The 10,306-nt window shown below is 49.9% G+C and overlaps 2 protein-coding genes and 1 non-coding gene across 4 annotated transcripts; 2 read left to right on the forward strand and 1 right to left on the reverse strand.

Annotated features, from left to right (window-relative positions):
* The first annotated feature begins 767 nt into the window (after positions 1-767).
* Positions 768-2,602, forward strand: SNAPIN (SNAP associated protein). Of its 2 annotated transcripts, none has more exons than XM_019713204.3 (4): positions 768-970; positions 1,248-1,294; positions 1,529-1,647; positions 1,990-2,602. In XM_019713204.3, the coding sequence occupies exons 1-4, from the start codon at positions 828-830 to the stop codon at positions 2,089-2,091; spliced, it is 411 nt and encodes a 136-aa protein (XP_019568763.1). In that variant the 5' UTR covers positions 768-827; the 3' UTR covers positions 2,092-2,602. The 2 variants fall into 2 exon arrangements, with proteins under 2 accessions (XP_019568763.1, XP_019568762.3); XM_019713203.3 differs by having other exon boundaries at positions 772-970; positions 1,484-1,647.
* A 480-nt stretch (positions 2,603-3,082) lies between these two features.
* Positions 3,083-9,713, reverse strand: ILF2 (interleukin enhancer binding factor 2). Its single transcript, XM_019713327.3, has 14 exons — positions 9,615-9,713; positions 8,843-8,902; positions 8,611-8,653; positions 8,042-8,146; positions 7,083-7,160; positions 6,642-6,744; positions 5,963-6,028; positions 5,540-5,656; positions 4,985-5,063; positions 4,643-4,730; positions 4,237-4,298; positions 4,050-4,164; positions 3,759-3,849; positions 3,083-3,610 (listed from the first exon to the last, which is right to left on the reverse strand). The coding sequence occupies exons 1-14, from the start codon at positions 9,617-9,619 to the stop codon at positions 3,450-3,452; spliced, it is 1,173 nt and encodes a 390-aa protein (XP_019568886.1). The 5' UTR covers positions 9,620-9,713; the 3' UTR covers positions 3,083-3,449.
* A 238-nt stretch (positions 9,714-9,951) lies between these two features.
* TRNAM-CAU (transfer RNA methionine (anticodon CAU)) lies at positions 9,952-10,023 on the forward strand. Its single transcript has one exon. It is a non-coding gene; the product is annotated as a tRNA-Met (tRNA).
* The last annotated feature ends 283 nt before the right edge of the window (positions 10,024-10,306 follow it).

Raw genomic sequence — 10,306 nt, forward strand, 5'->3', positions numbered from 1 at the left:
TTCAAGGTTAATCCATATTCCAACAAGTAGCAAAATTTCATTCCTTTTTAAGGCTAATATTCATGCAGTTTTGTACACATTTTAGTGCCATTAAAAATTTAGAAATATAAAACTATACTATGAATATAATCTGGTTCTCTCATGAAGTTTACATAGGAAGGCTATGGACAACTGGGGATATAAGAATTTGTTTGGGGCCGGCCCGCTGGCTCAGATGGTTAGAGCTCCATGCTCCTAACTCCTGAAGGCTGCTGGTTCAATTCCCACTGAAGGCTGCCGGTTGGATTCCCATGTGGGCCAGTGGGCTCTCAACCACAAGGTTGTCAGTGCAACTTCTCAACTCCCGCAAGGGATGGTGGGCAGTGCCCCCTGCAACTAGCAACGGCAACTGGACCTGGAGCTGAGCTGCACCCTCCACAACTAAGATTGAAAGGACAACAACTTGACTTGGAAAAAAGTCCTAGAAGTACACACTGTTCCCCAATAAAGTCCTGCTCCCCTTCCCCAATAAAATCTTTAAAAAAAAAAAAAAAATTGTTTTTCACCTTTGGAGAAAACACAAGCACCCTCCACAAAACGGTTCCTTCCCCCAGCTCCTTAAGTCGGGATATTCAAACCCCTCCACTTCAAGGCATCTGAAGAACTACAACTCCTGGGAGCGCTGAGGCCCAGGACCCCCCCCTCCAGCTCCAGAGACTCCATTTCCCAGAAGCCCCAGAGCCTGGGCCGGAGCGGCATTTCCCGGGCGCCCCCTCGCGGGGCACTTCAGCGGGGCTTCTGTTCCCGGCGGCCCTCGCGGCAGGTTCCGGGCGTCAGGGCAGTTCGTGATGGCCGGGTCTGGTTCCGCCGCTGTGTCCGGGGCTGGAACCCCGGTGGCAGGGCCCGCGGGCCGCGACCTCTTCGCCGAGGGGCTCCTGGAGTTCCTGCGACCGGCGGTGCAGCAGCTAGACTCTCACGTCCACGCCGTCAGGTGCCCGAAAAGGGAGATCGGGGCGGGGCCACTCGGTTCGGTTCGGCTTAGTAGGGGCGGGGCGGGGGCGGGGCTAAGGCGGCTTCCTGCGGGCGTTCTGCCGGGACTCGGAATACACTTGGGAACCTGATTGGCGGCTGGCGGACGGTGGAAGCCGCGGGGAGGGGCGTGGGCTGGGGCGTGGGGCCGGCTTTTCTCAGCGCTGGGCAAACCCGTAGGGAAACAGGTTTCTTGAGTTCTCATTGGCTGACCGTCTAGGCCTTGTGCCTCTTTGCAGGGAGAGCCAGGTGGAGCTCCGGGAACAGATCGATAACCTAGCTACGGGTAAGCATCCCCGCGTACGCGGAAGCCGCCATCTCACGTTCAGGACCTTGTGTTTGCCATCCTGGGCTGGGTTTCTGTCACTCCCTTCCAGCACAGCGCTGCTGGCAGACTCAAGTTTCTGGTGACGGGCCCGTGGGGGTGCAAGAGTGTTTTCCATCCCGTTAACTAGCCTCCTTGGCCAAAGAACAGCAAACGAGCCAGTAGGTGTTGGTTGCCCCTTACTTCCATCCCCAGAACTGTGCCGTATCAATGAGGATCAGAAAGTGGCCCTGGATCTCGACCCGTATGTGAAGAAGCTCCTAAATGCCCGGCGACGAGTTGTCTTGGTCAACAACATTCTACAGAATGCCCAGGTAAAAGGATTTCCTACCGACAGTGTGATTGTTTGCTCTGCTTTATAAGCTCTCAGGGTTTTTCTCTCATTTTCAAGGGATCTCTTGAAGTCCCCAACACAATGAAAGTCGTAATTTTTTAAGTCTTGGGGAAAAGGAGTTATCGACTAAATTAGTGTCTGCCATAATAGTACCCCAGATTCTCAACACCCATTTGACCATGCCGTTATTTACATTCTTATATACGTTAGAAGACCTACGTGGAGATGGAACAAACCTACAATGTTTTCCAGCATCTCGCTGACAGTGAGCTCCAAAGCCTTTCACAGAGCAGTTAGTAAGAGTCCAAATCTTGTCTTGTAGGAACGCCTGAGGCGGCTAAACCACAGTGTTGCCAAGGAAACAGCCCGAAGGAGGGCAATGCTGGATTCAGGAGTCTATCCCCCTGGTTCCCCAAGCAAGTAAGAGACCAGCAGTGGGCCCATGGCCTCAGGATAGCACAAGTACTATTTCCTGGCTGCCTCAGTACCTCCAGGACACCCTGCAAACCTTGGAACATCGAAAGGCAGTCCTATGGTTTGTGTTTGAAGCACTTAGGGTCTTACCCATTTATGTCGGGATCCAAAGAAACCTGTGTACAGGACTCGGGATCCTAAAGGATTTATTACAGCTCTTGCTTCCAAGAATGAGCTGAGGCCGCTACGTTTGAGTTTTTTAAAGCTACGTGCTCAAGGCCCACCTCTACCTTCTTCAAGCCTAGTTAACCAGGGAGGGGCTTTCTGTTACATGGCTGTTTGTTGGGGCTTGGGCAGCGTGTGCGCTGTGATCTCATTTTCCTGTCTACACTGAGGATTTGGAGAGGGTAGGCAGTCAAGGTGAATGACCCATCTACCCTATTTTGTTGGTTTCACTGGCTTGAATACAGTAGCAGTCTTGCTAGAACCATTACATTCGTTCAATAAATGCTTAAACAGTATTACAGTATTCTAGTCGACTCTGGTATAACGGAAAGGTTCCAAGATTTTTTTCATACTTTAATTAAAATACTTCAAATTGTGATCTAGTGTTTACAGTGAAGACTCGAGTTACTAGTTTTCCCCCTTTCGCCTCCCCCCCTCCACTCCGGTTCAAGCCGTTGTTTCTCAGTCTAGTTGTGTAGGACACAGCTCCTTAGCCCATGCTATTCCTTAGCCCATGCTTAGCCTTGGGCTCTCCCCCAGCTGAGGCAGCCAGTCGTCAGTCCGCCACTCACAGCAGCTGGCCACTCACGGCAGCCCAGCTCCAGGGAGAGCTGTCGTTCACAATCTTAGCTGTAGAGGGCGTAGCTCACTGGCCCATGTGAGAATTGATCCGGCGACCTCGGCATTAGGAGCACAGCGCTCCAAACACCTGAACCACTGGGTTGGCCCTCGAGCATCATTTTCAGTGAAGAGTACAGAAAGTAAAAAAGACCAGATGCCAAGGAAAAAACAACCCTACTAGGAAGTACTTTAATAATTTTTCTTAGGAAAAAAAAAAATTCAGACATGAGCAGTGCACAAGATCTCAACAACAAAGTACTGGTTGATGTTTCCAAGAGCTCGGGATTCTACTACAGTATTAGGAGGAAAAGTTGGTATCCTGCTTCACTATGGATGGGAGACTTCTGGCTGCTAAGCCAGTATCAGAACTCAGTGGCGTGACACTTCCTTCCATAGTGTTTACTTTCACTTTCCCTCCTGTTTCCCCATCCATCGGAATTGCCACCATAGAAAGCCCAGTGGCAGTTAACTTAGGCTCCAGTCTTCCCCTTGGGTACGAAAGGGGCTGAAGAGCAGGGACGGTCACTCCTGAGTCTCCATGCTTTCCTCCTCCTCCCCTTGAGGTGGTTCTTCTGTGTTTTCTTCCTCTTCCTCGCCTTCCTTCTTCTCTGGTGGCTTCTCATAAGCCTTTTCTGAAGGTGTCACTATCACGCCATCCCAAGTAGATATTTCAGAAGCAAGATCTAGAAGAGGAAAAAAGGTGATTTCAGACAAGTAGCCCAGTGTACAAGTCACGATGAAGACAGGAGAAACACGAAGCCATCTGACTAGTGCCGAGCTGCCTGGTAGACCCGAGTACCCTACAGAGCCCGACCCACAGCGGTCACTCACAGCTGGCATCACCCTCCTGTCCAAGGATCTTCCTAAAGCCACCATGCGAGAGGATTCGGACCAGAGTCTGAGCTGTGTAGCAGACCATGTCCTGAAGGAGAGCAAAGCGAGGGTAAATGAGAATTTAAATACTTTATTTGAACAACATTTTCATGAAAACAGAGATGAAGACAACTTTTAATTTCAAGGCCAAAATATGTGAGAACCCCCAAATCTTGGACCCCTGAAGAGCACATTCCCTTTGCCTTCTGACCAGGAGCACCACACAGCACTTGAGAGTTGTCCCAGTACCTGCTGTTCCAGAGTCATGACCGTGTGTACTCGGAAGTTGCCGCTCTCACAGGGGTCCGTGATGCCCATGGACCCCGGCAGGAACAGGCCTGCAGCCAGGATCTGCAGGCAACGCCTGAAACAGACGGAGGTAGTAAAGGACACACACGACAGCTACCACCCCGCCCCGAGCCCCAAGACGCTGTACCTGTAGGCCACGTTCAGGGCCAGAGGCTGCCTGGTGGGGTTGTTCATCACAGCATAGTGGCCCTGGAAGAGAGCAGATCTGTCGGCGTGCACAGAGTGGCAACCGATCGCTAAACAAACAAAAAGCTCAACATCAGGAGGGAAACGTCACGGAGGGCTCGCCGAGTGACTGTTCACCCAGCCCGTTCTCTCCATCATCACACTGATGAAACGACAGCGCTAAGGAAAACGCAAAGGGGCAGTAATGCCTACTCAGACAACCCAGGGAGGGGGTAACTCAGTCTTGACTGGATTACTCATCCCCCCCATGAGACTGCTTTTAAGCTTCACCGAGCTTCAGCTTCTGGCAGCCGTCAGAGGAACGACCCAGAGGGACGCTCAGGAACCCCACTGCCTCCGTTACTTACGAGCAGGTCAAGGATCCAGGGTGTGAGGGGCTCGAAGCCAGGAAAGCGGATCCTCAGGTCCTTCAGCAGCCTGATGAGAACTTTCACTCTGCAGGGAAGAGGCCCAGCAGTGGAAAGGGATTCGGTCAGATGCCTGCACACCTGAGCGCCAGGGCTGAAGCGATTTCTAACTCCGTGCTCTCTCCTTTCTCTCCATTTAAATTTGTTTGCTTAAGGTGAGACTCAAAATCCAGACAGAAGACTGGAGCCAAAAAAGGGCTGTCACAGGCAGTGTGAGGGTACCCTGCTATGCACGGCAGTTAGAAGGGTTAGGTTACCGGAAATAGGGAGGGAGGGACTCACGTGGACTGAGAAGCATTTTCCTCAAACCAGCGGGCATGTCGGATGGCCGCTAAGGCACTCTGCAACACCTTGATATCCACTGGGGGAGAAGCACAACAGGCCACGACGAGACACTTACTGTTATTACGAAGCAAGCAATTCAACCCCCCTGCTGTAGTCCAGTATTTTGGAAAAAGGGCAGGATAATGTAATTCCTTAAACCTCCCCATGTTCTCAGATCAGCACATCACTTGTCCAAAACTCACGCCTCCCCCAAACCACATCTAGAAGCATACAAGATCCATGATTTTCGCCCAAAGCCTACGCCCTCCATAAACATTTCCTCAATCCTTCTGAAATCCTTAAACTGCTTTCCTGGCCATCTTGTCTTTGACAATTTCACTAGCAAGCGGGCAAAGCTGCCTCTGAATGACAGGAGACAGCAGAGTCTGGGGAAACGGCGGCCCCAGCAGGTTTCACGTGCTGTAGCAACAAGCTAAGTAAACTCAACAGCAACTTTATACTATGTTTTGAATTTCCCCCAAATTTCCCAGCAATGGAAAAAAAAGGACTAACAATGGAGTTCTGGGTCCAGTTTTCGGAGATTGGGTGGCACTGTTGTAATGAGAATCTTCACCGTGGCGTCAGAAGAACTAATCTCAAAGCCAGTTTCATTGGTCAGCATGGTCAAAACTGAAAACGAAAAACCAAAAGCTCTAGCTCTCCCATTTCCATTAGATGACCACAGGTAAATCCAGGCTGGGGGTACAGAGAGGTTTTTAAAAAGCAGCATGAGTCCAGGGGGAGGATTTAGAATGGAGTTTGAAAAGTAAGGCAGATAATTCTGAATGCTGGAGGGCGCTGCCAGAACTTCCCCAACGGAAAACGTCATCCACGCTTCCTTCTAGCCTGACCTGACTGTTAAGCGTGTACTTACATTAATAATTACACACCTGGCTCCTATGGCCACTAAATACATGTTCAGCAACAAACTCAAACCTTCAGAAGGATCCTGTGCTCTTAGGCTTTCCACGACTTTGTTCCCTAGGGCAGCTACAGCTTCCACTAGGAGAGAAAAAGAGGTAACGAACATAATTATTACACAGACTTTGTATGTATCTTTAAGCTACTCTGCACTGATTTCTGCCCCATCTTCAAGGCTGGAGTAAGGGCAAGCAACAGAAGAAGGGGAAGCTAGCCTGGACGGAGGAATTGGAAGGCACGGCACACCTCCTGCTGTACCCATACCCTTTTCTACAGGAGGGTGGCACTAATGCCATTTTGAGCTGGATCAGTCTTTCTTTGGGGAATGAGGGGGAAGGTCAACCTTGTACCCTGTAGGATGCTCAGCAGCATCCCTGGCCTCTATCCCCTTGATGCCAGTAGCCCCAAAACGTCTCCAGACACTGCCAAACGTCCCTGGTGGTGGTGGTGGGGGGTGGAGTGCAAGGTGGCAGCAAAATGACCCCCCGTGGGGAACCACTGCCTGATAGTAACTGGCCATACATTCTTTCAGACACACACTCCAGCTTGTCCCTTATTACCCACATACATTAAAAAAAAAAGAAGTTTCCCATTTGTCTTCCAGCCTTTCTCAAAAGAAATTGGGGTTTTAGAGACCCCTCTGCCTCCAGCCCGACCACTGTGTCTGCTCCCGTGGCCAGAGAAACACACTCACACGTCGGCAGGATCTTTAGGATGACCACCAGGTCAGCCACGTTGTGTCCCGTAGTCATTGTTCCCTTTTTATATGATCCCACCTGTCGGACTTCTTCAATTTGCTGTTGGAAGAAGGATTTCAGGGGGAAAAAGAAGTGAAAAGACTGCCTACTTCCTTTCCAAACTCAACTACAACACAGCATTTTATCACCCAGACTTAGAAGCTGCAGACGCCAAATCATATCCCAAAAACCACATGAAAAGCCTGATACATCGTGGCTAGCAGATAACGATGTAAGTCTTGTCCCAAGAGCAGTCCCACAAAGGAATTCCATTGCACTTTCCCATTTTAGGCGTGGCTTTGGGTAATAGCTAATAGAAGAATTAAGAGACAGGAGCCAATAAAATTTCCATACTACCAAGGCTGCCCTACAACTAGACTGGGTCATCAGAAACTCACCACTTCAAATGTCCCTGGAGCCACAATCAAGTTGTCAATCACATTGTTTATTTTTGTCACCAGAGAAAGGATAGAAGCCTGAAAACCAGGAAACAAAAATAAGCTACGGTGACAAATTACAAGCTACTTCTCAGTTTGAATCTTCCTCCTAATCCTTTCCATGCAAGCTGAGTCAGTTCCCACATTGTGCTTTCAAAACACTCTGACTCTCTGGCCTTGAATATTGCAGAAGACAACAACCGTTTGATCTCATAGATTCCCCAATAAAAATATGAACACATCTGTAACTGTTTATATGAATATTCATCTGGCACTCTCCCTCCACCCACAATGAGGAGAACAATCAGTTGCTCCCCCCTCATCCAGTTTTGCTTTATGTGGTTTGTTACCCAGTCAACTGTTGTCCAAAAATATTAAACGGAAAATTCCACAAACAAACAATTCCTAAGTTTTCAATGGCGCACTGTGAATCATCCCTGGTCCAGCATATCCACACTACATTCGCTCCCGGCCAGGAGCCCTCTCCATAGCAGCCTAAGGCCACGCCAGTGCCTCAGTCGTTCACCATTCGCCTTCATCATGTAGGCGCGTATCATCTCACATCATCACAAGAAGAGTAAGAACAGTATAATAAGGTATTTTGAGATATCACATTCATGTAACTTTTATTATGGTATATTATAGCTGTTCTATTATTGTTAACCCCTTACTGTGCCTCATTTATAAATTACATTTTAGCATAGGTATGTATGTATAGGAAAAAAGATGGTGTATATAGGGTCCAGTACTATCCATGGTTTCAGGCAGCCAGTGGGGTCTTGGAAGTTATCCCCAGTGTAAGAGGGGACCGCCGTGAACCCTCTGTGGAGTGTGGGCTCTGATCACAGTAACCTCACCAGTAGCTATTCACTTCTCTGGCTTTCTTAGTGAAATCTCAGGAAGAAGCCAAAAGAATATACCTGTTCAGCAGAATTAGGAGCAAGGTCCTGATTCCTCTTCAACAAGGCCTCACTGAAGGAAGTTTCATCAGGCGCTGGCTTGACCCGGGGGAAGGCCATTTCACACTAAATCAGAAATAAACAACTATGTGCTATCTCTCAAAACCAATAGGAGAGGTGGTTTTTCTGTTGCTACAATAGAATAAAAATAGGAAATTCTACAACACTTGTTTTTACTCCTTAAGATGCTGAAACAAGGATACAAGCTGGAGGGAATAGCCATAATCGAAGCTGTCACTACTTTTATAATAACAGATAAGCCAGAGATACAATTAACATTCAGAACAAAGACTACAATCATGTCACTGGCAACAGTAGCCACAGATCTTACCCACCCTGCTACACTGTTTTTGCATGTAAGCAACACACAGCTGACTCAACACCCCAACTCCATTCACTAATCTTTTTTCCTACTGCAACCACCATTTGACTTCATTTACAGGGAGATGCTGGGCTCCAGGGAACTACAAGTGAAAAGTGTCCAGGCTCCATTTCTATGTCAACGGGTGACCAGGGGCTATGGTACTCACCAAGTAGAAATCAAATGGGATGTGTGGCACAAATGGCCTGAACCTAAAACAAGAAAAACCACCCAAATTAGGAACCACAGAAATCAAGCGACTTAGCATAACGGGCCCAACTCCTTTGACTTTGTTTCTGAACCACACAGCACAAAAGCAGGTATTAGGCCACCCCAAACTCCTTATTTAGGTGACTGTCATAGAAAGTAACCAGAGCAAAGAGGTTAAAGCTGGCACTCACCCTCCTCCTGGGCCTCCTCTGGAGCCAAAGCGCCCACCTCGACCTCGGCCTCTGTCACCCCTAGAAGACACAAAAATAGACTTGAACTTGTTTTTGGCCTCGTTAAAAATGTCACTCCACCATACGACCGGTCATATCATTTCAAGGTAGCCTGCGTCCATCGCCCTGAACTCTCCTTTGGGAGCCAAGAACCCCCCCCTCCGTGCTTGGCGCCCGCCTGACTTCTCCCCACTCCACATGCCCAGCCTCACCCCCGTGCCCCCGTTCTGGATGATTTAATCACAACCGACACCAAAGGATGGCGGGGCTCACACATCGACCCCTGTGAGAAATACCCCATGATGCCTGGGACACGCCAACCCTAATGCTTCTGAGACTCGAGGGACCGCTCATTTATTCACCAACGTAGCAAAGCGTTCCCCGGGCATATGCAGTCAAGCACTTGGCACTGAGGATGAAGGCGCACGTCCCAGCCTTCCCAGCCCAGATGGGGGGAAGCGAGGCGCTCCCCTGGGATGAGGACACCCCCTCCCCTGAGCCCTCAGCGACAGGCGTCGATCCCGCCCCCCACGCCTGGGCCCCACCCCCATCCCAGGCCAGCTTTCCCCGCCTCCGCGGCCTCCGACCTCCCCCTCGCCCCGACCCCGACTTCTCAGTGTTAGGGCAGCCCCCAGACACGTGGTCCCTCCAGGTCCCCCGGCTCCTATCGGCCCACCTCCCCAAAGTTGGGTCAAATACCCCAAACGCTCCCAGAGGAACCCAGCGCCCTCACCTCATGGCGTCCCAAACCCCGAACAATGGAGACCACTCCAACCGCCCCTCGCCGGGGAGAAAGCGAGAACTGAGAGGCGGCTCGCCGGCGTGTCCCAACAAACTGCGGCGTGATTGGCTCCCGCCTTAATCCTCCGCTTACGCCTATTGGTGTACCCTGGCAAGCCGCCCTAGGAGCCAATAAAAAACGCCTGTGTGTCAGGAACTAGCCAATAAGAGTAGACCTGATAAAGGAACACAATTTTTCTCACCAGACGCTAGATGGCATTATAAAAAGCTGTGCGAGAGACCACGCAGAGCGCTTTCTATAAGTGTTTTGAGCGAGCAAGTTCTCAGATAGCAGAGTGGCGCAGCGGAAGCGTGCTGGGCCCATAACCCAGAGGTCGATGGATCGAAACCATCCTCTGCTATCGGATGTTTTTTCCCCCCTCATATACCGTAGAAGCTTTAATTTCTTCAGTAAGTGTAAACACCACTTTCTACTTTTTTCTGCCTCTAAAAATCAGCCTGGAGAAGCTGTTCTTACCATTAGCAAGTGAAATACAGGTCTCAGAAAAAGAGCAGGGAATTACTAAGGACGGAAGGGCCAGACCCATCCCCGTTGCCCAGTTTCCCCCCATCTCTCTTCTTCCCTCTCTCTACAAACTGACGGATTTCACCCTTATAGGAGGTTTTAACCGCCACATATACGTA

The sequence above is a fragment of the Rhinolophus sinicus genome, chromosome 7, assembly GCF_057876585.1.
Source record: "Rhinolophus sinicus isolate RSI-liver-muscle chromosome 7, RSI-T2T, whole genome shotgun sequence".
Taxonomy (NCBI): Eukaryota; Metazoa; Chordata; class Mammalia; order Chiroptera; family Rhinolophidae; genus Rhinolophus; species Rhinolophus sinicus.

Coding starts and splice junctions, on each gene's coding strand:
- SNAPIN (XM_019713203.3), top strand. CDS start 828: ATGGCCGGGTCTGGTTCCGCCGCTGTGTCCGGGGCTGGAACCCCGGTG. Junction 971..1,247: donor TCTCACGTCCACGCCGTCAG/GTGCCCGAAAAG, acceptor GCCTCTTTGCAG/GGAGAGCCAGGTGGAGCTCC. Junction 1,648..1,989: donor ACATTCTACAGAATGCCCAG/GTAAAAGGATTT, acceptor CTTGTCTTGTAG/GAACGCCTGAGGCGGCTAAA.
- ILF2 (XM_019713327.3), bottom strand. Junction 8,147..8,610: donor TCCCATTTGATTTCTACTTG/GTGAGTACCATA, acceptor TTTCTGATTTAG/TGTGAAATGGCCTTCCCCCG. Junction 6,745..7,082: donor CTCCAGGGACATTTGAAGTG/GTGAGTTTCTGA, acceptor TTCTTCCAACAG/CAAATTGAAGAAGTCCGACA.